Here is a 26982-nt window from a genome sequence, read left to right as displayed (position 1 = left end):
GTCTTCTTTTTTTTTTGTTATCTTGACAAAAAATTTTTTTATCCAATCTAAATCTCCAGACTGCAGACCTGTAGATTCTGGTCTCTCAATCTTTGGATTTATGTTATGTGACATTCACTGAAGTGGTCGACGCACAGCTGTAAAAAGTGCAAAGGAACTTCAGCTGGACTCATTTCCATGGTGATCAACAACACCAAAATATGTGTCAGAAGCAAGATGTAAACAGCTACCACTGTTGCTATTGTTAATGACCTATGATATTATAATCACCACGAGCACATTGAAGATTTTATTACCTAATCCCATCAATCAGGCTTGCACCCTCCAGCCTCGGTTAGAGGTATGCAATTTACAAATTATAGAATACATTACACTGCCATAATCAGTGAAGCTATTGTTATTAAGATGAGGACAACTCAACATATAAATTATATAGTATGTGCTAATTAAAAACATCCATGATCAAAATCATGACTCTTTTTTGTTTGTCATCAAACACGTGTTCAGCTACATCCACAAGCAAAGTCTGCTGAAGCTCACATCCCAAGTGGACTCTTTGCTTGCATTCAATCTGCACTACCCCCTTTCTAGACTAGATGAACAGCAGAATTAGACACAGCCCTCTGGCCTTGTGCACTTCCTTGGGAACATGCCCATTACGTCCATGGAGAAGTCAGGAGAAGTCTGGAGATTTAGACTGGGCATATTTTGTAATACTTTTCATGTACTTCCCTATTTCATTCACTCCTTTAGAAACACCTAGACATGTGACCATTAATTCAGTGCTAAAACAGCAGGTGTGATAACCTATTCTCCAAAGGGTTGTTATGATTACAAGTTTTGGTTCCAACCAAGCAGAATCACACCTGATTCCACTTGTTTAGTGGCCTCACTTATCACCTAACTGTAACAGCTGTGCGTAGCTATCGTTGCTGCTTGGAAGGGATGAAAACCTTGATAGTAGCTGCTATGACCTTTTGAAAAATAGGACCCCACCTCCTACCAACACATACCATTGGTGTTGTCTACATTTATATTCAATTTAGTGCATTTAACAAACACTCATATCCAGACTGACTTACAAACGTGCTTCGTCATCTAACCAGAGAATGCATCCTAGCTACTACAAATAGGTTAGAGTCAAAATACCATTGAACAGCTCGATACACAAGACAGTACTGACAATTTAAAGAAATAACTACAAAATAACCATAAGCGCAACAATAAGTGCTGATTCGCAGAGAGAAGAAACATAGTAGCACAATTCCGAATATTTTAAGACAATATATCAATAAGTGCAGCATTAGCTTTGTATTTATGATTCATTGCTCTAATCTACAGTGCCTGTGATTAGCATCACCTCTGAAACATGCCTTTAAAACAGGCCTCTGACAGGTTTCTGACAAGAAAAAAAAGAAATTGTATGGCCATAGCTGAACTAATATGGGTAAGAGATTAACAGGAATTCCAGGATCTAACAAGTGACCTGCAGAATAAGGTCAGGTCAGTAAAGTAAGAAAGACTAATGTCAACAACCTAAGGATAACAACACAGGTAACAAACATGCTCTGCAGTGTAAGGCACTACACAAACCTTTTGCAAAAGCCTACGAGAGAACCAAACAGGAATGTTTAGGGGTGAACTTCAGTTTCCTTTTCTTTGCCTTGGAACCTTTTAGCTCTGCTTTATGTTGCACCATCAGTCTTTTAAAGTTAAAAGGTGAATGTCCTAATGAATCACTGATCAGAAAATCTGTGACAGTAGATTTAGGAGTCCAGCTACCCGTCCTATGGGCAGTATCTTCCTCGAGTCATGGCAACACATTACTCTGTATGTCGTGGGTGAGGAAGCAGAATCTGCTCGTGTGATGTTTACCGCATCGCTCAACAGAAAAGCAGTTTGATGACCATATTTGGAAAACAGGAAACTCTTTGGTTAGTTAAACTCATTTCTTCTATCTCACAATGAAACCGTTTCCTACACCATTTCCTATGACATGGTCTGCTAAAGTCACAACTTTACTGTAGTCCTGACGCACGTTGTGAAGACTATATTTCTATTGTCCATGGATAGTCTGGCAGTTAGTCTAAAGATAAATCTTTATTTATCTTTTTATTTTACTGGATACAGCAAATTTACATTTTCTTAGCATATTTAATATCACATTTATTCTGCCAATATAACATCATTTTCATACAGCATTAGAGCGTGCCAACATTTGTCAACTTTATATCTAGAGAACCTAATAGAATAGTGTCAGAGCCGTTTACTAGTCGCGCACAATCCAGAAAACAGCGACAGGTGGATGCTTAAAAATCTGAAATGAACTCGACTACTGGGTGAGAATTCACATTTTTGCTAATACAAATGCATGCAGTTTTTGTAGAAACAATTGGTGCTTGACATGTTTAAATGCCATTGTAAAAAGCTTCATAACTTTCGTGCGTTTTGTGCACCGCAAAAAGGAAGTTTACACAAGTAATGCTGAACATAGTTTTTGATAGCTGCTACATCCACGAAATCAGCAAACACATACTCACAGGCTTAATAGCAGATTGGCACCTAGGGGTTGGATTTGGAAAGTTAGGATTTGGAGAGTCCTGCGACGGCGAGGTACTCCAAAGTCGAACAGTCCAAATTGCATGAAATGTGTATCAGGTCATCATTTAAACCGCGCTGCGGATAAAGGGGCGGGGCCGGCACCATCAGCCTTTCTTGTAATTGGTCGTTTCGCTAGTACGCAAACTTTCCCGTTCACAAGGAGGACGTGCGGTTTACAGTTAAAGGTCTCGTAGGCTACAGAGGGTTTGTCAACTTGTTTCAAATCAGGCAAATCGTTAGAATGTAATAGTTAAAATATATACTTTAAGAATATTTACTTTATTTCATAGTGTGACCCAAAAGGACTAGATACCGTGGGGGCACAAAGCGCGCGCGCAAAACTGCAACTCATTTCACACGCGCTAACTAAGGCACGCACGTCACCTGTACATGCATTAGTGAGCCATTCAGCATTCACATTTATTGGATTATAGGATTAATTCTAAAGATACCCGCTGGACATTCAGTCAATTACTGTTTTAATTACGAGGCTATTATAACTGATAAATACGACTGGCCATTGAAGGCTATATGAGCCCATTGTCTATTTCCCAAAATGGCCAAAACTCTGCTTGTTAAACTGGGAATCCCAAATGAAGTGGGAGGGAGTGAGAGGGAGATTCCCTACATTACATACTGTACGTCCGAGTAAAGTTGCTGAAAGCCTTTTTGGGTTCCCTATCATTACACACATCACATTCCACCCCTGCCCCCACTTTTCCCATCACTTTCCTGCTCTCCAATGGAACTTCCTATAAAAGGACAACCTATTGTGCCCAATAAATCATACTTGTGATGCCTGATGTTTCCATGAGCCTGGGTTTGGATCAGCTCACAGTGGAAGCACTCCCCCCTGGGCTGACATGCCCATGCAGTAGGAACGCCTGTATCTTTTTGTTTGGTATACATCAAGTACAGATATTTGAAGAAAAGTAGTGAGTGTGAGGGCCTTTTAGGTGGATGCAGAGGGGGGCAGAGGGGGAGAGAGAGAGAGCCTGGGCGAGCGAGCATTTGAGTAAGTGCATTAGATACAGAATAAAAGGAGGAATGACAGAGACAGAGAGATGTACAGCAGTGCAAGATCTCCACTGTGCCATATAAGGCTAGTGGGGTCTGCCTGGAATCCCAGCTGCATTCTGTGTTTAACAGGGAAGACCAAGTGACTAAATATGGTGCACCAGCAATGGCATTGTTACAGCGAACATCACAACGTCTACTGTTTACTAACCTGGTAAAACCTCACTGCTGCTGGGCAAAATGTCACACCAATTAAGGTTTGTACTGGTGCACCTGATGTGCAGGGTTGGAGTCCAGAGTGGATGGTGCAGGCGGTCTGTCGGGTTGTAAAGCAATCACAGTGCCTGCTATTTAGAACGAGCAAGCAATTATCAAACTTTTCAGCATGAACCTTTAGAGACGGAAACTTTGATCATATAAATTCCAAATGACATTTCCTATCACAAACATTGGTGGCTTATTAATTTTGCAAATAAACCAGAAGTTGTTTTACTAAAATGACCAATCTTTCACTTTATAAAAGTGCATTATTTGTTATCCATGTGGTCATCTTTAACTATACTGTATATTTAAGTCTGAGATAGGTAACCCATTTTTCAAGAGAGGGAATTTGATGGTCAGTGGAAAATGGAAATCTGGAAGGTGTGGTGGAACTCTGTCCCACAGGGGACGGACGGACACACACACACACACACCTCTCCTGCCTGACAAATGAGAGACTTCATAAACTCTGTCCAAACCCCATACTCCCATACTGAGCATACTCAATCAAAAGAGAAACCAGTCAAAGAGGAAAAGGCAGTGCTTACTGTAAACAATACCCATAATCACAAAAAGAATGAAATGCGTTAATGTGTAAACCAATGTTAAAGTCCGAGTCCATATTAGTGACATTTACCTGCTGGACTAAGTTTGAAAGATGCTCCAGCACTAAGGCTCTAAAGCAACCCAGACTCATACGGGAAAGCCCTCAGGAGAAGGCTCGACCACGACCGATTACAAAATAACTGCTCACTAACAAGCACCATTTCCTGGTCACTCCACCCATGCAATCCTGGAGAAATCAGTAAAGAGAAATTAAGAATCAGCTCCATAATATTGGAAAATGCTCATAATTTGCTCTTTAAATGCTCTTAATAAATAAGCTGCCCATCTCCCCATTGGAGACCGTTTAGCATGCAAAGTAAAACCTTTTTATTTTCTTTTTTACAGAGTGCAAGGAAATTATGTTTTTTGCTATAGAGAATTTGTACAATGTATGTGACCTGAACAGCTGGCAGGTCGACAAATCCAAAATTCTTACAGTAATATCCAAACTACTGAGACCATATCATAACAATGTGGCTAGCAGCTAGTTGAAAATCTCTTACAGGTTAAAAGTGACATTAAAAGTAAGGATTTTATGGAAAGCTTCTTTATGAAACATTTTAACATTTCAATTGCTGCTACTGGTCCTTTTATGATAAATGTTTATTTATTTATTTACCTAAAATAAGAGAAAAGTGATGTTCAAAGATAACTTGAAAGCCCCAAATGCTCTGTCATTTAAATAGCTGACGGTACATATTAAATATTGGCAACTTCAAAAAAACATTCCAGCAATATATTGTTAATAATTTAGTTTTATTTTCAGAAATCGTTAAATCAAAATCAACTAACTACTGCCACCATGTGGTCATGCACCTACCTTATTATGTAGTAGTTTAGCATATGAACTTCTGTATATTCATCATTAAAAATAATAAAACGATGCTTCAAAAATGTACATTTTAATGTTTGTAAAAAAGCAAGAAAAACTGTATTAAAAAATAAAAACTATGAATAATCATTCATTCACTGCCGAGCAGGTGAACAAAACTACGTCTACAAAGACCTTTAGACTCATTGCCTAGTGAAGACAGATAAAGTGTGGCCAAGTCATTGGCTAATCACACTAGTGTATCCAATCACATCTCTGCATTACAATTTAAAACTGCTTTTTACAATCGTGAACCTAATACACAGTAAAACCATAAACTGAGACAGTAACACACCTAACCCAGTTCTTTGGCCACTTTAACATGCGACAATCCTTTTTCTTGTGTCTTGAATGATGGTCACAGGTCTTCCTCCTTATCAAGTGAACTCTAAATGCCTACAAATGTTGTTTTTTTTTTTGGTAATACTTTTCATGATCATTAATCAAACAAGAACCACAATGTACAACAGCAAAGTTGGTGATATTCATTATTTAAAATAAAAATATTGTTGGAATGTTCCCTTTCTTACTATGGGTTAGTGGGGCGGTGGATTGGGGGTGTCTGCCCCGAGAGGTGTGGACGTAGTCCTGAGGTACAGCCTTCCACTCTCTCCACCACTGCTCAGGAAATGGGAAACCACGCCATAGAGCAGAGGGCTGCCAAACATTATACAACAAAGTCATCGATCTTGTCAAACTGCATATCTTACAGCCTAAACATTTGTGATACAAATATAAATGTAATATGAATTTAGCCACTTTATTTTACTAACCGCAAGATTGTAATAAAAAAAAAGAATGACAAATAAATATATGCTTACACCGTCGTAGAACTGGGGTCTTCTACCACATTCAGTTGACTTGCCAAAAACTGCCGGTCCAGAGGAACTTCTGGTTGGCCGGATTCTGAGACATGTTTTACAAAAAGGGCTTTAGTGAAATACCTTTATACTGGTAAGATGAGTGTAAAGGAGAACATGAATGTACTGTATTTAGATCGCCTCCTAATGAAATATACAAACATTTGAACACGCGATGGTGTCAGGAGTGCGGTAGCCAGTGATCTCACCTGCAGTCAGAACCGACAGTGTGTATCGGTACTTATTGAACTCCAGATACTCGCGTATCAGTTCATTTATTAGTAGATTCTCGTGGGACAGCGGTGGGCGTGGTTCACTTTGGTCGTCTAATGCGGTAAACACTTCGGCCCGAATCCGAGCTTTCAGTGCTCCAAGAACTCCACGAGACTCTAGCGCCTCCCTCAGTGCTTTTTGTAGGAGAGAAACCATCACATACAGGTACATCTCAATAAATTAGAATATCATCAAAAATGTATTTCAGTAATTCAATGCAAAAAGTGAAATGCATACATTATATAGATTCATGACAAACAGAGTGATCTATTTCAAGTGTTTATTTCTGTTAATATTGATGATTATGGTTTACAGCCAATGAAAACCCAAAAGTCATTATCAAACATTTTATATTGTAGAAGACACACTGAAAAAATTATTTTTAATTCAGAAATGCTGGCCTACTGAAAAGTATGTACAGACAATGCACACAATTGGTCAGTTGCATGAATTACTGCATCAATACGGCATGGAGGCAATCAGCCTGTGGCCTTGCTGAGATGTTATGGAAGCCCATGTTGCTTCGATGGCAGATTTCAGCTTGTCTGCATTGTTGGGTCTGGTGTCTCATCTTCCTCTTGACAAAACACCATAGAGTCTCTATGGGGTTTAGGTCAGGCCAGTTTGCTGGCACAGTGATACTGTGGTACTTTAGGCAATGTGGACAGGTGCCAAGTCCTGCTAGAAAATGAAATTTCCATCGCCAAAAAGCTGGTCAACAGAGGGAAGCACATTTCCGGGTAGACATCTGCACTGACTTTGGTCTTGATATAACACAGTGGCTCTAACATTATATTATAATAATATTATATATAATTTTTTCAGATAATTACTTTTGAGTTTTCATTGGCTGTAAGCCATAATAATAATAAGTTTATTTTATATAGCACTTTTCACAAACCCAAGGTCGCTTTACATGATCATAATCATATAAGAGGGGAAAGTTAGGGAATATTAGCGAGTGGAAGTACTGAAAGAAAGGAAAGGTCTTCAGAGAGGAAGAGAGGCAGAAGAACAAACAGAAGAAGGTAGTGTTTCAAAAAGTGGTGGCAGCAACACTGAAAGATCTGCCACCCATAGTGGAAAGTCTGTGTCTTGGGATGGTTATTAGCCTAGACTGAGTTAGAGGACCAGAGGTGACACAAAGGGACATGAGGGTGCAACAGGTTAGAGAGATAAACAGACACGCTGAGTTACGTCAAAACATTTGATCCAGCATTAGCTAACGTACATCACAAACAACATTTGCAAAAAACATTAGCGAGCTAGCTAAACTAGTTAGCTACATTAGTTGTGACTACTTCAACTTCGAAAAACGACAGTTTGCAAATACAGTATGTTGCCTGGTGTGAAGTTACATATACAGCGTCCTACTGTCACACTACACGCCGCAGTCACCGGTGTGTGGAGCCCAAGATGAGAACTAATACATTATTAATCACGTCTGAGCTACTGACCACACTTCAGCTCCGGCACCGTCGCCATCGAAACAAACAGCCGCGCGGAGGTGTCTCGCGCAGAGGTGTTTTGTGCAGAACTGTCGCGCGCAGAAGCGTCTCGAGTCTCTCTCTGCGCGCGACAGTCTTTTGACCCGGAAGAAGTCTTCACTCTGACGCGCCTGCTATATCCCACAACAACATTTGCCCATAAAGATCCGACAGACCTAGACGGCTCTAAATTAAGCCACTATGGCTGGAACAGCTTTAAAAAGATTAATGGCTGAATACAAACGTAAGTAGCGAATACTGACTTCTTACCACGTTGATACTTTTCAATATGCCAGTGATATTTTCGCCAGACAGGTAAATTGGCTAACTAGCTAGCTAATACGCAATATGATAAATATGATAACCGATTTATGTTTAACTATCACTAGGTTCGTTTACTTCTTATAATAGAACTGAAAACGTAGTTATTACTACCATTGTATGAACCGTATGGACCTAAAGTATTTGTTTTACTTATAACCGTTAGCTAGATGTCCAACGTTTAGTTTGGGTAATGTCCTTTTAGTTATTTGGATAACAGTCAATACTGTTAACGGTAAACGTCTCTGTGAAGACTGGCCTGGGTTAATGATGTGAAGTACTGAGGTAACTCTAACCCCAGCTGCCTGGGAGTGTTACTGTGCGTTTGTTTACACCTGGTAGTTCTCAGAAGTGATTATGTGTACCTGTTTGTGTAGAGCTCACTCTGAACCCTCCAGAGGGCATCGTTGCAGGTGAGCTCTGCTGAATAACAGCTACGCGCCACAGTTGTCCATTTTTATATACTTTTTTCTGAACTAAAATAGTGTTTGCGAAATGGAAGCGTATGCTCTCTCTGCTCCAGCATTGCTCTTTTTTTCTTAAAGGTCCAGTGAATGAAGAGAATTTCTTTGAATGGGAAGCCCTGATCATGTAAGTGCTCGAGATGCTTAAATAAGGGATGAGCCGACAGCGCCCTGCAGTCCAAAGATGATGTATTGTGGACACAGAAATGCTTCATGTGTTTTCGGTGGTTCGGTTGTGTTAAACAACACCGTTCATTTAGTGTGTGAGGAAAGCATAAGTACTTGAACCTCTCTTAAATGTCTCCTGCTGACCTGTGAAGCAGAGTATGGGTGTGGCCTGCTAGGTTAAGCAGGTCATTCTCTTCTTTCATTCTGATTCACAAGTGTGTCTATGTTTTGCTTTGTCAAATGTAAGATTTAAAATGCAGCACTGTTCTGCTAGGCCGTTTTGTATCCTAGCAGTGGTGTAATCCTCATATAAATCTTCATCTTATTAATTGAACTGTGGCTTTTTGGTGAATAGGATGGGATTTGCACTGGCTGTGAAATTGGGAATGATAGCGGGTTTAATTATAGCAGCTGAATTAAGTGACGGAAAAAAGCAGCGTCCTCGGGTAAACCAAAGCCGTACCTTGATGGCCCATTTGGGCAGGTCAGTACCGGTATTTGTTGAAATGCTGCTCGGCGCCAAGCCCATCAGGGAAGGAGAAGTCATGCCAGGGAAAGGACACATTATGATTTCTCACCCCAATTACAATTGGCCATTAAAGGCAGCTGGTGGAAAGATCACTGAGAATAAAAACTCATAGTTTGCTTATGAAATGGTCATTCGTGGTGCATTTCTATACCTTTGACCTAATAAAATTCCTTCACAAATTATTCCAGGCCTTAGGATTGTAAAGTAAGTTTTCTTTTCAACATGATTTATTCACTCTTGGCCCTGTTTTATATTCTTCATTTATATGAAGATTTTATGTGCCTTTTAAAATTCCAGCAATGGAATTGCTGTTTATTATGGTTGTTGCTGTGAAGGCTTGCTTAAAAATCACTCACAAATCATGTAAAATCATGGTGCCTTTGACCTTCACCAGTGCAAAATCAAATACAGCTTCTCATTTTCATGGGTCATGGGAACGCTGTAAGAATAGCAGAGAAATTTATCGCAGTCAGTTAAGTTAGTCCATTGTTCACGTCGCCGCTTATTGGTTTGGGTTGTTACAGGTGGTGCTGGGACCTCACTCAAACATTATATAGAAGTTACCTTTTCTCTCTGTGTCTCTTTCTTTCTCAGGGGGCCAGAGGACACATGCTTTGAAGGTGGAGTTTTCCCTGCCATCCTGAGTTTTCCCTCAGACTACCCTCTCAGCCCCCCCAAGATGAAGTTCACCTGTGATATGTTCCACCCCAATAGTGAGCTGCCTTCTGGCTTCCTCTATATCCACCCATCTCCTCACCCATGTGTTTCCTCTCTCTCTCTAGCTGATGTCATCTCCCTTTTGTACCGCTTCTGGTGTCATTCTCTCTCTCTCTCTCTCTCTCTCTCTCTCTCTCTCATCTCATCACTTGTTCACCTGTATTCTCACTGTATTGTTGTCTCACTGTATTGTCTGGGCCTGATGGAGGTTGGTGGTTGGAGGTGTACTCTGTTCTGATTCCTGGACATATAGTACATTGTTACTAGCAGTAGATAAGAGACAGTGGGCTTATCAGGCAAGATGGAGACATGGCATCAACACAGCTGATCCACTTTACATGTAATACGTGTGTGTGTGTGTCTGAGAGAGCTTACCCTTAGTTTCCTGTCTGCAGTTTACCCAGATGGGCGTGTGTGTATCTCGATCCTGCATGCCCCAGGCGACGACCCCATGGGGTATGAGAGCAGTGCTGAGAGGTGGAGTCCTGTACAAAGTGTGGAGAAGATCCTGCTGTCTGTGGTCAGCATGCTCGCAGGTGCTCCACACACACACACACACACACACACACACACACACACACACACACACACACACACACACACACCCTTACACTGCAAATGCATGCATAATATATGTAATAATCATTAAAGGTATTTCTTGTATTTCTTTGATCATTAGGTAGTTTGTTGTAGTCCAGTACAATGGATATTACCTCTGGTAATCCTGGGTGGTTAAGGTGATAGAAAAGATTCGTAAAGGGTGCTTTAAAATGCCCAAAGTGTTTTTAAGGTTATGTATAAACTACTAGTAGTTTACACATACTGGTAGATTTTGATACGTATGTATACAAAGTATGTATGCAAATAAAATATTTCAGAATAGTTAACTATAACTTCACAACTAGTTAATGTGAGTCTGTGTGAGGTGAGTTGGCTTGTCTGTTCTGCCCTTGGCACTGGACTGAATGTTGGCAGATGTCCTTGGGCCTTACTGAGGGTACAGCTTGATTGTTTGATGATTCGGTACAGACTAGGCTGCAAATCGCAACAGCAAATGAAGGACAGGGGCTAAGAGAATGATAAATGTACGTTGTTTTTATTATATTCATATTTGTTAATATTAAGTGTGACGAACTTAATGGGGGAGGGTTCAGGAGGTGGCAGAGACCAAAATAACAACCAAAACACTGAAATAAACACGAAGCAACTAACCTATCAGTGAAAACAAACAAAGAAAAATACGATAACGTACCTCCCTAGCCAATAAAGGAAGGGAAAACCCCAATAGAAATTAAATGGCGTCGTCTTCCTCTTCCCTACTATTCAACTATGTTGTAAGATTACCATACACGTTATACAATATTTACCAGGACGAACAAATCTGAACTGGACAATCCAAGAGCACCTAAACGAGCAAACAAGCAAATGGTCAAATACACAACAGGCATTTGAAGACAGCTACCAAATACCAAAACACAGCACGGGTAGACAATGAGCTCTCTTATCTGGGGTCACACTCCCTGTTTCTGCAACTGAATTAGTAACAGACACACAAAACAAACAACCAGACCACAGAGTGTCGTGACAGTGATTATTGCCCCAAACCATCAAATAATTGGTGAAAAGGTGAGCTTTGAACTCTCCTGCTAGCTCACCTTCTGCCAGCCAGGTGCACTAATCATGAACTTATGCTGCTGCATAGTTTGCGCAACTCTAATTTCGGTTGTTTGAGCAAACAGGTGAATTTTAGAAAGCGATTATAACAAAACAAAATTATTTTCTGAAAACTAAGACTTAATTATGCTGCAAGGCGTAATACTTCATTGAACTGATCATGCTGTGAAACTTCATGAAATCTAAGCATCAGTTCACGAGTTATGACAAGCATCTCTCTCGAGCACATGCACACACAACATATCTTTATTTCATCCAGATGCAAGAACGTTCCTGCATGTCTAAAGATGGACCTGGATATTTGTAAAAATGTTGGATTTGAGCATTAGATACGCACGATGAGCCAGATGGTGTCCTCAAGTCAGACTTTGCTTGCTGTGGTCATCACTGTGATATTTGATATAACGGTTCTTTCGGTTTTCCATCTCAGAGCCAAATGATGAGAGTGGCGCCAACGTGGACGCCTCCAAGATGTGGCGGGAGGACAGAGAGCAGTTCTACCGGCTTGCCAAGCAGATCGTCCGCAAATCCCTCGGCCTCTGATTATCCTTCCCACCAACACAAGTGTACCCCCCCCCCCAAAAAAAAAACCCACACACACGGCCAGGTAGGTCCCGCAATAGACAACCACTTTCACATCACCTCCGACTGCACCACCTTCGCTGTCCTCCACCCTAAGGATGAAGAAGGAACCGCCACCTGGACCCTCCACCACGACGTCTACCACAGACTCCTTTCCCTACTGCCATCACACTGAGCACTTTATCTGAACCAGGTATCTGTCCTCTCCATCTGGATTGAAGGATATTGCCCTGATATTGAAGAGAAAGACTTCCTCCCTGAAAGACTTCCTCCAGTTGACGTCATCCGAAATCATTCACCGCACTTGGGCTTAAGACAGTGTTTGAGCTTCTATCTGAATAGAGTTAAAGGAATGGTCTTTTCAGCATTTCCATGGAGGGGTAACACATTGGGTAACATTCAGGCACCTGTTTGATGTCTAAATGTGGTGAATGCATGTTTAAGTTACTGTTTCACAGAATGGTCAAATCTGTTCGAAAAGAAAAAATGGATAGTGTGACATTATTTATCCATGCATTTATTAATGATTTATTTGACTGGATTTTAAGTGATTGTTGAATTGTTACTCTGGAGTGTAGATATATAATAAAATAAAATGAACTGCAATTCATATATTTCCTGTTGAATGGTATGAGTTAATCCATATGTGGCCATTTTTGTGTGTGAACTAAGAATGTCAGACTCTACATGTGCTGCCCCTCACACACAGCTGCTGGCAGGCCCGTTGACAGTCTTGCTGGGGCCCGGGACAAGAAAGATTCATGTACCCCCCCCCCCCCCCCCCCCCCGCGCGCGCGAGGGTTCGCGCGAAAATGACGTAATCGCAGTGACTCCGCCCGTGCGCGAGGGCCTCTCGAATTTTGTAACTTCGCGCGCGCCGCGCTTCAGCGCAATGAACAAAGTCATGTTTGCAGGGTTCATACACCTTCATAAGGTGGAATTAAAGCACGTGTACGTCACTCTAAAGGTCCATTTCAATATTTTCCAGCACGTTAAACTTAATTAAGTTAAATATTTATACATATACTCGAAATGATTCGAAATAATTCGCTTTTTATCACATTATTTAATGGTTGTTTATTTTCAAAACGCCCAATCTTAACGTCTTCACGAGAACTGTTCAGTCAGACAGCTATTTGTTGTGAAACGAAGTAGTTACAATTTCAAGCATTTTCAAGTACTTTACCCTAAATTCCAGCACTTTTCAAACCTGGAACACAATGCAACTTTAAAATTCGTCAGGTAAATGTTTTTCCTTTCTTTTCTGCGCTCCAGATTTCTGTATTTACTTTAACTATCCACCACTGTATTTCCCGCTGTTGGACCGATACCTGCCGGTGCTGGATCAAACCATTTTCCAGTGGGAGGCGGGGGTGTATGCACTTAATGGAAAATATGCAGATAGGTAAAAAACATATATATTTGAGGCATTGAGCTTATTATGAGTACATAATTTTATATTAATGAAAGATTTCAAGATTATTTAAAAATTATAGACTTTAAATAAAAAATAAATTGCTGGGCTCTTTGATGGGCCCCCCTGGCCCTAGGGCCCGGGACAACAGACCCGGTTGTCCCCCCCTGTCGACGGGGCTGGCTGCTGGTTCAAACCGACTGCATGCTGGTTTGATTGACAGGTGAATTATGCATATTGTTTCTGAACATGAAGTTATGAATCTGATCTCCCTTCTACTCTTACATATTCACACACTTTCCCACTCTGTTCATGCTTTTTTCTACCCTCCTCATGTACTGTAAGACAACAGGACATATCTGAACATGCTCACTACACACTTGTTCTGCCCTATACACTACCATACACTCACTGCATGTCTGGTTTTGTGCGTATCACAAAATGAGACGCATACATATCCTCCGATGGAAGTCACGGATTGCTATGACGTTCCTGTTTTTTTTTTCTCCTCCTCTGCAGTCGTACTTAATTAAATTCTCTGAGGAGGCCGGTTTAAAGAGCAGGCACGTTTATCTGATTGCGCCCAGTTTTTGTTACTTGCTCTGTAATGACAGCTGAGCTCCCTGCAGCCCCACGGCTGCTCTAGATGACGCTGTATGCAGCCTCACAAACTGGTGTGAGAGAGAGTGATCCCGAGTTCACAGAGCCTGTAATGAAACAGTAACGCAAATTAAAGATCCTCACTGCCTCAGGGACAACAAAGACCCTGCAGAGTTCAAATATCCCCCTCAGTCTCTCTCTCTTGACTGTCTGTGGTTCAGGGTGGTGTATAATATGGCTGGATTCTAGCTGTGTCTCAGCTATTTGAGTTTGGTTCCTTTGTCCTTTGACTGATGACAGATATGGTTGTGATGATATAGCAGTACATACAGTAAAATGTGTCATACTGTCAAGAAATTGCTGGAAAGGAAAGCATGCTTGTATACAGCCTTTCATACACTCAAGGCATTTAAAGATAATTGACATTAATGCTTGATTTAAGCATGATTAAAACAATACATTTAAAGAGAATAAGAGCTAAATGATCTCTTATAAGCTGCAAGCCTGGTTAAATAAAGGTCAGATTTGAGTTCTGAGGCTCTTCCAATATTCTTTGTCAACTGGTTTAATCTAAAAGCAGCACACTCGCTAAACACTTGTGCTCTGTGCTATACCTTGGGCAGAACTAGTTCCCATTGATCAGAGAATTCTGCTTGGTCCATATTACACCATTTGGTCTTACACCATTTAACAATTCATAGACTTGTAATAGTACCTTAAAGTCAATTCTGGTACATCCTGATACCTAGTATAAGAACTGGGATCATGTGTTTCCTTCTCTTGCTCCTAGTGAGATCTCTGGCAGCTGCATTTTGAATCAACTAAAGCTGTTTGTTTTGTTTGGTAGTCCAGTTAACGAACCATTATGCTAACCAGTCCAGTGTAAAATAAAGATGGATGGATCGATCGATCGATAGATAGATAGATAGACAAACAGACACACACACACACACACTCACTCACTCACATTCATTCAATCATTCATTCATTATTACGGAGCCCCGGAAGGGACATGGGTAAGAAAAATATTTAAACGAGGGAACGTTTTCTTTAATTCGTGCTCACAAATTATTAATTCGTTCACACGATTAGCAATTCATTCTCACGTTTTGTTTTAATCGTGCGCACGTTTTTATTAAACTTGTGGTCACGATTTATTAATGTCCCCTCCGGGGCTCCGTACTTTATTGATCCCAGAGGGAAATTCTTGAAGGCCTAGATGATTTACTCTGTGTTGCTGTTTAAAGGCTTGTCACACACTCACACAATTAATTGTTGATAAGAGAAGCATAGCAGTGTTTGCTCAGTCATGTTTAGCTGGTAATAATAGATTTAATTATATATATAGATAATAATAAATGCTGCACAGTGACATGCTGATGAGTTCTTTGTGCCAGTGAAAGGAAGATTGTGAGATGCTGTTTGTTGCAGCCCCACCATCTCTAGTACTGCTCCATTCCTTCTAGCTTTGAAGTTTGTAAAGGCTTTCAGCCACTGAGTTGTTAGGTGACGTCATAGCACTTCATAGCTGATGGTTTGTTTGCGTAGCTTTTAAGTCTGTGGGGTCATGGATGGAAATCTCCTCATCTAGGGGTATGTGTCATGTGTTCTGACTTTAGTTGCCCCTCTGAGAGGCAAAACTACATTACACCTCAGACAATCTGAATTTCTGTGAACAGTTCATTAAACACTGAAACTATCATTAAGAGACTGAGATTATTAGTCAGGAGTGGTTATTAGTGGACAATAAATGTGCACAGATACAGTAAGCAGGTTGTGGAAGAAGGATTTGCCCAGCCAGAAGATTTTAGAAGTAAAACAGGTTTTAGTATTACTAATTTGAAGCTTATATTCTTGTATATGTAGCTTCCTTTACTTCATATTGCTTTCTTGACAAAGCCAGCCTGTGTTTATGATCTGCAGGGGTCTGTGCATCTACACTGGGAGGTCATTAGGAAGAGCTTCAAACTTCCATCCCAGAGGGTAAAACGGAGGGGGATGGTTATAGTGGTAAGGTGAGTTCTAAAGAAAACTCTCAGCCTCCCACTCTCCGTACCTCCCCCTCGCCCCTCCTCTTTTGACAAGGGCTGGGGGGGGTTTCATTTGATTGTCACTATAAAGGTGGAGCTCTTCCCCTACCAGTTCAGTGGTAGCTGTGGCACGTGTGAAAGGTGGAGCAGGTGATAAACTCAAGCCAGTCCTGAAGAGCATTCCACATGTGATAGTATGGAATACTTATCGCTGTTCTGGGAAGGCAAAATATTCTAAAGTAAAGTTTGGCAGTCTGTTTAGGGGGGATCTAAAGATTTCTCTCAAGTGCTGAGTTATGAGGCCTGATCCTTCTTACTAATCCAGAGCAGAACAGAATCTAGAATACCGCAACACCTGGTGACAACGGAGAATCAAAACAGCTACTGAACAGCAACTAGTCAAAAGAGGAGATGGAGAGTCATGTGGTGGTGATCTGGCTAGTGTGGCTGATTCCACTGTTTCTGCTGCCCTTGACCAGAGGTGCAACCGAGGCACCATGGGAACCATGTACTGGTAAGCTAACTCTTATTATTAGCTCATAACTGAAAGCAGGGTTGCTGCTTTATCAAGATATTCTTGCTAATAAATCTGTGCTGCTTATTTGTACAAACCTCAGCAGCACTGTATATGTTTTGGGTTTCCTAAACACGTGATGCCTCATTAATCATTTTGCAGAAATACATTTATAAAATTAATTCCCAGTCAATAAATCATATCTCCTGTTAGAGGGAGAAAGAGAAAAGGGATGTTGAAGCATGAGTCATAACCTGTAACAATGAGGGAATCCTTAGATTCATATTCTTCTCATCACCATTAAAAGGACGGCTCATGCTGTTTGCCAGTCAATGCATTGTAAGAATACCTCTGCCATGACAAAACACGTAAGTGACATGGACACATTAAGAATTTACAGGTTGAATGACTGACTGACTGTTGTGTGAACTGAAAATTACCCACATGATTTGAACTGCATAAAAGATTCTAATTTGCAGTGTAGGTAAAAATGCAGGACATTTTGATCTTGGCAGCTGAAATGTACACACATATATAATGATCAGAATATGCATATTAAGAAGCAGTCAACTACATTTAAACACAAGCGACCTGTTGCAGTGGGACAAACTGCTATCAGTGGTGCTGAACAGCAGACTGAAAGTCACAACTGACTGAAGCATGTGCTTGTCTGAAAAGTTAAGTACTGAATTTTCATCTAGTTGTATTTAGATTACAATTTTCTTTCTAGCTCTAAGTCATCTGAGCATGGCAACAATCCTGTTTTTGATTTTATTACAGAAGGATATTAAAAGTGTTAATATAAGCGTTCTTCAATACACTGAGGTAAAAAATAGAGAGAGAATGGCTCTAGAGGCTATGCAAATATCTAAATCCTTGCCAAGTGTAGATAAAGTTCTAACAATCAACTTCTAAACTGCCAACAATATAGACTAAATTACATGGCTAACAGGCGAACGCTTGCCTAATAATGTCCCAGTCAAACAAGCTCCGCACCATTACACCAGTTATTTGTGCTTCTACGCTGTATTTGAACTTGGCCCCATCCCTATTATTTACAGTTTACTTAATTAATTAATTAATTAATTAATTAATTCATTAATATTCTCTCTCTCTCTCTCTCTCTCTCTCTCTCTCTCTCTCTCTCTCAGATCTTCCTCTTGATCTGTTGTCTCAAGTGCTGTCACATGGTGGAGCTGCCCTGGAGGGTGTGCAGGACGGGGACGTGCAGGCGGTGCGGTTCTCTAGTCCCTCCCCAGCCCTCAGTTTCCCAGCCTCTGAGCTCTTCATCAATTGCTCCACCTTCCCTGCTGAGGTCTCCATCATGGTGACGCTAAAGCTTCCACGCATGCTGCAGGTACAAACCCAACATAACACCCTGCGAGAACCCCTCCGCTACCACACAGAGCACCACAAACATCACCCTGCAAGTACAGCCACACTGACCAAGCACAGGACCCAGCAAGTGCCCACACACAGTACCCAGCAGGTACCCACACACAGTACCCAGCAGGTACCAGTGCTCTTACCCCAGACTTCTCCATGCTTGTTGTGCTGGGTACTATCTGCTTATGATGCTCCGCCCCTGTGTTTCAGTGTACGGTGCTCGATCTGAGTCCGGTGAGTGAAGGCTACTTCTCTGTCTTTGTTCCAGGTGAGTGAGTATGTGTTCTCTGTGTTGCGGGAGGAGGGTTACCTACTGCTGGCTCTGCGGGTCTCTGCAGATCGACTGCAGCTTCTGGTTGGAGCGCCGCATGCCCACCAGCGGCTCACCTTCAGGGGAGTTCGGCTGGCCGACGGGCACTGGCACAGCCTGGTGCTGTCTGTGTCTGGCCATCACGCCACCCTGACGATCGACTGCGGAATCCCACTCAAGCTGTATGTGCATCGGCTCAAAACAGTGTCAAGTGGGTTTGAATTTAGATAGCATTATTATTGGAGGGCAAAAATGTCATTAACTTGAGTTGAAACTTGTCAGAGTAGTACACTCACGGGACACTTTATTAGGTACACCTGATCATTAACACAAATGTCGAATCAGCCAATCACACAGCAACTCAATGCATTTAGGCATGTAGACATGGCCAAGACGATCTGCTGCAGTTCAAACCGAGCATTAGAATGGGGAAGAAAGGTGATTTAATGTATTTGAACATGGTTGGTGCCATGAGTATTTCAGAAACTGCTGATATACTGGAATTTTCACACACTACCATCTCTAGGGTTTACAGAGAATGGTCCAAAAAAGAAAATATCCAGTGATCGCCAGTTCTGTGGGCGCAAATGCCTTGTTGATGCCAGAGGTCAGAGGAGAATGGCCAGACTGGTTTGAGCTGATAGAATGGCAACAGTAACTCAAATAACCAGTTGTTACAACCAAGGCATGCAGAAGAGCATCTCTGAATGCACAACATGTCGAACCTTGAGGTGGATGGGCTACAGCAGCAGAAGACCACACTGGGTGCCACTCCTGTCAGCTAAGAACAGGAAACTGAGGCTACAATTCGTACAGGCTCACCAAAATTGGACAATAGGGGACTGGAAAAATGTTGCCTGGTCTCATGAATCTCGATTTCTGCTGCGACATTCGGATGGTATGGTCAGAATTTGGCGTCAAAAACATGAAAGCATGGATCCATCCTGCCTTGTATCAACAGTTCAAGCTGGTGGTGGAGCTGCAATGGTGTGGGGAATATTTTCCTTGAGTATCATGTCAATGCCACAGACTACCTGAGTATTGTTGCTGACCATGTCCATCCCTTTATGACCACAGTGTACCCATCTTCTGATGGCTACTTCCAGCAGGATAACGCACCATGTCATAAAGCCCGAATCATCTCAGACTGGTTTCTTGAACACAACAATGAGTTCACTGTACTCGAATGGCCTCAACAGTTACCAGATCTAAATCCAATAGAGCACCTTTGGGATGTGGTGGAACGGGAGATTCACATCATGGATGTGCTGCTGACAAATCTGTAGCAACTGCGTGATGCTCTCATGTCGATATGGACCAGACTCTCTGAAGAATGTTTCCAGTACCTTGTTGAATCTATGCCACGAAGGATTAAGGCAGTTCTTAAGGCAAAAGCGGGCCCAACCGGTACTAGCAAGGTGTACCTAATAAAGAAGCCGGTGAGTGTAAATCAGATTTTATTCTCAGTTTAATGGGTTTGGGCCTTTTTTGAATAGTTGGATGATAGATGGTTAGTCTTGAATGAACCTTTTAGGGACCATTGAGTTGACTTAATTAGTGAAAAGTGTGTTAAATGGTCAATAGCTTTTGTTTGTTGTGCTTTCAGAGTACAAAGGAGGCCATTTCCTAGTAACCTCACTACTAAGAGCTCCTGGGTTCATGTGGGGAGTCGCAGGAGATGGAAAGGCCTCTTTTCTGTCAGTTCACCTCTTTTCTGTCACCAATCACATGCAGTGCTCTGTCATTCTCTCAAAGGTTTCATAGCACTGAGACTGCTCCTCTCTTTGCAGGGTCTCTTACGGCAGCTGACTCTACTGCCTGGGTCCGACGCTGCATTGCATGCTTGTCACGCTTCCAAGCCCTCATTGGCTGAACTCGCTGTCCCTCCAGCTTTATTAGACCTCCCAATCAAACGTGTAGTTCATCACCCCCCATATGGTAATCAGTTCTCTTATTGAGCTGCTTTCAAGCTGTAGGGTCTCAGTAATTTCAGAACAAAGGCTGATTTAATGTGAGTTAAGAGAGGTTAATGTTATTTGTTCTATTTCAGTATGTTGTTAATCGTATTTGTTGATTATGACTGAAGGCATTCTTTTGATGCTTCAACTAATGTTTAACATCAGTTTGCACGATCATCTAAATGCCTTGTCAGTGAGATAATTCCTAAAGTCATTGAAGAAAAAATGCTGATGACATTTTGATTGGAGACTGTTTTCCATGTAATCCCAAAGCAAACAGCTGACTTGGCTTTGTTGTAGAGTATCACCACAGATCTTGGGATTTGTGCAGCGGCTAATGATGGAAGAGGGAAACACACAAAGACATTTACTCTGGCAGCTGTTAGCTTTTGCTATTAATGATTTGTTTTTCTCTATGTTGTTTCAAATGAGCTCATGTTAACAGCCATCCAGATCTCGTAAGTAGTACTGGAATAATTACTCATTGTCACACTCAAGCAGGTAAGACTTGTGACCCCACAGTTTATGAGTGTGGGTAACACGTCCATCTTTGTGAACAGAAGGAGATTTGGATTGTGTGTGATGAGTTTCTCTCCGTTCGGCTGGTAGAGGCAGAGGTGCGGGTGATGCTGGGCTCCACGCATGTTTGTTCGAAGATGGAGCAGGGCCAGCTGTGGTTGGATACACAGAAGAAAGGCCTGTTCCTCTGTGACGGAGTTCACTGGCTCCCTATGCTACAGGGTCAGTGTCCTGCATGAATCTTTAACATCAACATTAAACTATCAACATTATGTTCACAGTGGTGACTGTACACATGAGGCACTTAACCCCAAACAAACTATCTCTTGGGACTGTCCAATGAAAATACTTTAAGACACACCAAAATAGAACTATATTTTGTTAACACTTTTCATTATGCGATGGTCCATTACACGAAGACAATCTAGCTTTATCTCAAATGTGTATTTCTTTTCCAGAGAAGGAGAGGCTGGACTATGTGGATGACCACCAGGACTTGCACACCAGCTCTGAGACATTGGACATAGAGCTCTTCCGGATCCCTGGTGCTGGTTTGTTCGCTGCTATGGCTCACCGGGCTCCCACACCTGGCTCAGCCCTGTACCACTGGAATAATGGGTCCTTCCGGCTGTATCAGAACCTCAGCATGCTCACAGCTCACAGCTGGAGACATGTCACCATTGGAAAACAGGTGAGCTGCCATGAGGCAGAGTGATAAAGGATTTGTTGGATGAAGCTGTACTCACCGCATGTAAGAAACTTACTGTATAAACCCTTAATTAATTTATAACTTATTCCTCTATTCTTCACAATAATTGAGTGACAGCAGATTGAATAGATTATAACAGAATATGTGCACCACGTATGTGGATGCGAAAGGGTTAATGATTTCCATCATTTTGTAAATTTATATTTGGATTGTTTGAAGTAACAAGACTTAGTTTGCGATCTTTCAGTTTCCATATTGGTCTAAACTGATGCATGATACATAAATCTGGCTGGTTTGTATTTCTATATTAGTCTCTGTGTTTTTGCTGTGGTAGGTGTTCCTAGCTGTGTCAAACGCCATGCACCCCCCTGCCGGACAGCAAGAGCAGTCAGTGATCTACAAGTGGAGTGTGAGAAAGAGGAAATTTGTACACTATCAGACTCTAAACACACACAGTGCACGGGACTGGGAGGCCTTTCACATCAACAACGATACTTTCCTTGCTGTGGCTAATCACAGGACAGGTAACATCTCGTTTTGTGCAATGTCAATCATGTATCAATGGAAAAATGGCAAGGCCATGACTGATAATGTAACCTTCTTATCTGTCTTAACCTTCTGAACTTTGTGCTTCTTCTCACATAGAGAATGGCAATCACAACATTGACAGTGTAATCTACAAGTGGAACCCTGGCACCAGTGTTTTTGAGGTGAACCAGACTCTCCCCACATTGGGAGCATATGACTGGGAGTTCTTCACTGTGGGCACCTACCATTTCCTTGCAGTGGCCAATGCATTTGATGGGTCCTCCACCTACATTGACTCCTCCATCTATGTCTGGATCGGAGGGGCTTTCCAGCCTTTCCAGACCATCAGGGTGAGATATGGATTTTGCTCAGGTATTCACTATCCTCATATTGTTAACTTCACAGCTTCTGAAGGACAAATGCACCATGGTAGGGTAATACAATATCATTGCTACAGTGGCTGGTCAAATTCTCTGATACTGGGAGAAGAAGATTAACTGATGTCCAAGAGGCATAAAATTAATGATGAAACAAGCAAAATTAGCATATTATTTTTGTTTTGTACAATTTTAGACTGACAGAAAGTAAAGGAGAACCATGCAAATGTTGCACCCCAAGAGATTTGAGCTCTCAGATAACAAAGGTCAGACAACAAAGACCTTTTACAAACTAGTAACAAAGACCTTTTACTAACAGTCTACTTAATTAGATTGTTAGGGCTATAACTGGTTCACAGTCATCACTGGGAAAGGCCATGTGATGCAAAATTCAAAGCTTTATAAATATTATAAATACTCTTGTCCCATCAGTCAGCAGCCAAGTGTTCCTCTAAGCAGCCGTCTTACACTCTGAACATTAAGATAACTGGTGCCCAGAAAACAGGACAAGGCTGTAATTAAAGAATGGCAGTGGAGGTCAGGCTGAGGTCTGGAAGACCAAGAACATTTTGAGAGAACTGTTAGTAGGATTGCTAGAAAGGTCGATTAAACCCCATTTTTGATTGCAAAAGACGCTCAGGAAGATTTAGCACAGAATGGTGGTGAACTGGAGTCATCAGAGTAGAACAAAATTCAGTGTCAAAAGTTTGCAAAGGAACATTTAAAGCCTGATGTATTTTGGAAATAAGTCATGTGGACTGATGAGACTAAAATATAATTTTCTTGCTGCAATGATCATAAGTGGGTTTGAAGAAAAGAGTGCAGAAGTTCACGAAATGTTAAGCACATTGGAGTTGGATTGATTATGCTTTGGGTTTGTTGCAGCCAGAGGCATGAGAACACTTTACAGTTAGAGGGAAAATGGATTCAATTAAATACGAGCAAATTCTGGAACCATATCACACCGCTGGTGAGAGGGGGTGGGTGGGAGGAGGGTGGCGTCTACAACAGAATAATGATCTTAAACACACCACAAAACCCACAATGAACTACTTCAAGAGTCACTAGCTGAAGGTTTTGCCATGGCTCTCAGTCCCCCAACTTAACCATAATTGAAAATCTGTGGATACAACTCAAAAGAACAGTATATGCAAGATGGCCTAAAATCCCAGAAACAATAATTGAGACTCTTAACTGGTTACAAAAAGTGTTTACATGCTGAGATACTTCCCAAAGGTTGTGTTAGTAAGGACTGACGATGTAGTGTGCCCAATATTTACCTTCAGACACTATTTTGTTTTTGTTTTGAAACTGCAAGACTGAAATAATCTTTCTAAAATATTATATAAATGTCTTATTTAACTTTTTATGCCTTTTTGAAATCTTTTACCCACTTTACTATTCACAGCAACAAATTATGACCAATAGAAAGTACTACCAGAACTTTTGGGTCCCCAAACTTTTGCACTATATATTTGCACTATATAGATTACCTATATATACATCTATATAGATGTGAAGTAAAGAGAGGAGGTAGTAGAAGGTATTTTCCATTCTGTTGCTGGAGGGGGGGCTGTGGTCAGGTGTTGGGGAAATTCCCCCATTACGCAGGTGTCCTGTGCTGCCCAGGAAGAGAACTGGAGAACTCCTTTAACACTGAACATTTAGATAAGGCTGCTGAATCCATATAGCCTGTAATTATAAGCAGGAGATCTAAGCAACTCATAAAATCAAAGTAATCCATCATTCTGATGTGTGGTGTGTTAGAATGTGGGTGAGAGCACCTTCAAGTGAAAAGAATCAGGACCCCCACCATGACCACAAGATGGGTTTTATGTTGCCAAAGTGTTCTTAACCCACGTTCTGTGTGGTTTAACAGAGAGATGAGTGGCTACGATGGGTTTTAGATTTAGCAGTGTTAAAGATTGTCAGATCACATTATACTATTTGGTTTAGGAATATTTATCCAATTATTTAATTTCATGGTATTGATTTTTAGAACTTAGCTCAGACTAAACTGGTAAAATAATAAAACAATGAAACATATTTTTTTGACTATTAAAATCTATTAAAATCACCTTAATCTACTGCATCTCTGAGAAATGGAATCATACCTTTTCAAGAAAATGTTTACACCAACATTGAGTTTCAGTGCAGCAACATAAACAAAATCTTTGGAAGTTTATCTCAAGGATGTTCATCTTGTAGGTGTTCAAGGGTGAGGCTCTGTTCTCCAGGGTTTGGGATTGAGCATTGGGTTTATAATCACTCACTGGGAGTCATTACATATGATGATCAGTCAACATTTATCAACATGTACACATATTTTTATGTTCTCCAAAGGTTTTTTTTTCACATTTGCTCCACTGACTGTGCAACTCCACTGAAACTGGAACATGCAGACACACTGTAACTGAGAGTGCTCAGAGCCTTTCACCAATGGTACAGTTAAAAAAAAAAGGCATAGGCAGAAGACTGAACCATTCAGAATCCAGGCGCTTGAATTCTCAGTGAAAGTCTCAGAAAACTACAGACTGCTGGAAGCAACGATTTTTCTCTGTTTGTCCAGACATGTGGAGCAACAGACTGGGAGATGTTTCAGATTGGAAGCAGAGTTTTTTTGGCAGTTGCAAATGGCCACATGCTGTATAGCCATGGGCAGAGTCTCTATGCCATAAACTCCACCATTTATGAGCTTGACACGAGCACCAAGATGTTCTTGAAGTTCCAGGACATCCTCACATACAGGTGAGCACACAGTGTTGGGGTTTAGGAGAAATCTGTTTGGGACTGTAACACGGTTTGTGAATGTCTTTCTGTCTTAGTGCAGTGGACTGGGAGTTCTTTACCCTGGGAGAGGATCACTTCCTGGTAGTAGCCAACTCCTATGATGGGTCATCCTACTCTCTGAATAGTGTCATTTACAGGTGAAAACAAAAGTGACCTATTAATCAAAACTGTTGATTAAATTACATGATTATAGTCAGCAACATATCTTCTGAACATAAACTACTGGTACCATCATCAGGTCAACATGTGTGTGGATTTATGCTAATCTTTGGTTTTATAAGAGGAGACGTAGTGATTGGTCATGTCTGCACTAACGGACTGTGTACCTTGGCCAGGTGGCAGGGCTATGAGGGTTTCGTTCCTGTACACCGGCTGCCCACCATCGGCTGCAGTGACTGGGAGTTTTTCACCTGCGCTGAGGGCTCATACCTCATGTATTCCAGTGCTAAAACTTCCCTGTCCAAAGTGTTCAAACTGCGGACTCACTAAGGGAGATCAGCCCACGTGCATAATACTGGACCAGAAAGAGGCAGCCTGACACGCTGAGGAAGAACGGGGAGCTTGAAGGACGCCCACCAGATGGCGCCACTTCCCGAGAGCGCACTGCTTGTGTTGAAATCAATTGCAATCCTGGCACGCCAACAGTGTGACTGCAATAGGGACCAAGCTCCCCCCTATTTACAACATACTCCTCAGTGAGCCACAACAACCATTTAGTGAAACACATCAGAGATATATAGGAATTGTCTATATATACATCTACCTTTATATATTTACTGAGTGTACACACACACATACAGGTACAGTACTCTGCAAAGATTTTAGGCTTGATTCAGACATCATGGCTTTTTAACCATCTTTTTTGACCCTCAAAACATCCTGTTTCTCAGTACAATTGGAAAAATTGTACCTTGTATTTGTGTGCTTCACAACAATTTGTATACCTCTCTCTCTCCACACACACACACACGACAGATGTTTTCTGTAAATAGGAATTGTGACAATTCAGTTTTTCATCTACAAAAGCACCATGTTAACCATCCAGTGCAAGACATTTTTAACTTAACATATTTGATTATAATAAAAGATATGTTCATAGAAAATTACTTGTTTACAAGTAACAAGTTGTGTACATCAGAGCAATTTTATCTCCACCTGTAACTATTACAAGTAATGAGTTTTCAACCAAATAACAAAAACTACAAAACAATTCTTATTTCCTATTAAATTTTATTTGCTTATGAACTGTGAGTGCGTGCGTGTGTCACCTTTATGTACCTTTCCTTTGCGATAGAATGTAATTATTCCATGAGGGGGGCGTTTCCCTCCGCTGTACCCTACGTGCCAATCAGCACGAATGAAATATCGCGAACATGTGGCAGCATGGAAGTGCACTACCGTGAAAACTACAAGTAC

General features: G+C 41.3%; 4 protein-coding genes across 10 annotated transcripts in view; 2 read left to right on the top strand and 2 right to left on the bottom strand.

Moving 5' to 3' along the window:
• myh11a (myosin, heavy chain 11a, smooth muscle) overlaps positions 1-2683 on the bottom strand; it is a 34756-nt gene extending 32073 nt beyond the window's left edge. For 3 of the 4 annotated variants that reach the window (XM_077015306.1, XM_077015308.1, XM_077015309.1), the window contains exon 1: positions 2541-2683. The gene's annotated coding sequence lies outside the window, so the exon portion shown is untranslated. Of the gene's footprint in view, positions 1-1593; positions 1783-2540 lie in introns of those variants that run through there. The other variant, XM_077015307.1, reaches the window with a different exon arrangement.
• A 2539-nt stretch (positions 2684-5222) lies between these two features.
• On the bottom strand, positions 5223-8095 carry cep20 (centrosomal protein 20). Of its 2 annotated transcripts, XM_077015305.1 has the most exons (5): positions 7947-8095; positions 6426-6623; positions 6178-6262; positions 5887-6013; positions 5223-5752 (listed from the first exon to the last, which is right to left on the bottom strand). In XM_077015305.1, the coding sequence occupies exons 1-4, from the start codon at positions 7972-7974 to the stop codon at positions 5893-5895; spliced, it is 432 nt and encodes a 143-aa protein (XP_076871420.1). In that variant the 5' UTR covers positions 7975-8095; the 3' UTR covers positions 5223-5752; positions 5887-5892. The 2 variants fall into 2 exon arrangements, with proteins under 2 accessions (XP_076871420.1, XP_076871419.1); XM_077015304.1 differs by having other exon boundaries at positions 5724-6013.
• On the top strand, positions 8080-13045 carry ube2g2 (ubiquitin-conjugating enzyme E2G 2 (UBC7 homolog, yeast)). The gene is made up of 6 exons (XM_077015303.1): positions 8080-8220; positions 8675-8710; positions 8843-8888; positions 10053-10171; positions 10571-10711; positions 12280-13045. Exons 1-6 carry the CDS (start codon positions 8178-8180, stop codon positions 12390-12392), a joined length of 498 nt encoding a protein of 165 aa, XP_076871418.1. The 5' UTR covers positions 8080-8177; the 3' UTR covers positions 12393-13045.
• A 306-nt stretch (positions 13046-13351) lies between these two features.
• Positions 13352-26811, top strand: tspeara (thrombospondin-type laminin G domain and EAR repeats a). 3 transcript variants are annotated; one of them, XM_077015302.1, is made up of 14 exons: positions 13352-13673; positions 16369-16460; positions 16567-16989; positions 18141-18346; positions 18644-18867; positions 20292-20382; positions 20476-20623; positions 21253-21384; positions 21621-21853; positions 22206-22395; positions 22517-22749; positions 25346-25524; positions 25607-25703; positions 25902-26032. In XM_077015302.1, the coding sequence occupies exons 3-13, from the start codon at positions 16887-16889 to the stop codon at positions 25665-25667; spliced, it is 1800 nt and encodes a 599-aa protein (XP_076871417.1). In that variant the 5' UTR covers positions 13352-13673; positions 16369-16460; positions 16567-16886; the 3' UTR covers positions 25668-25703; positions 25902-26032. The 3 variants fall into 3 exon arrangements, with proteins under 3 accessions (XP_076871417.1, XP_076871415.1, XP_076871416.1); XM_077015300.1 differs by having other exon boundaries at positions 13353-13673; positions 25602-25703; positions 25902-26811; XM_077015301.1 differs by lacking the exon at positions 13352-13673 and having other exon boundaries at positions 16424-16460; positions 16567-16625; positions 16801-16989; positions 25602-25703; positions 25902-26811.
• The last annotated feature ends 171 nt before the right edge of the window (positions 26812-26982 follow it).

The sequence above is a fragment of the Brachyhypopomus gauderio genome, chromosome 8, assembly GCF_052324685.1.
Source record: "Brachyhypopomus gauderio isolate BG-103 chromosome 8, BGAUD_0.2, whole genome shotgun sequence".
Classification (NCBI taxonomy): domain Eukaryota; kingdom Metazoa; phylum Chordata; class Actinopteri; order Gymnotiformes; family Hypopomidae; genus Brachyhypopomus; species Brachyhypopomus gauderio.
The sequence above is the reverse complement of the archived record's forward strand: the minus strand, read 5'-3'. Positions and strand labels throughout refer to the sequence as shown.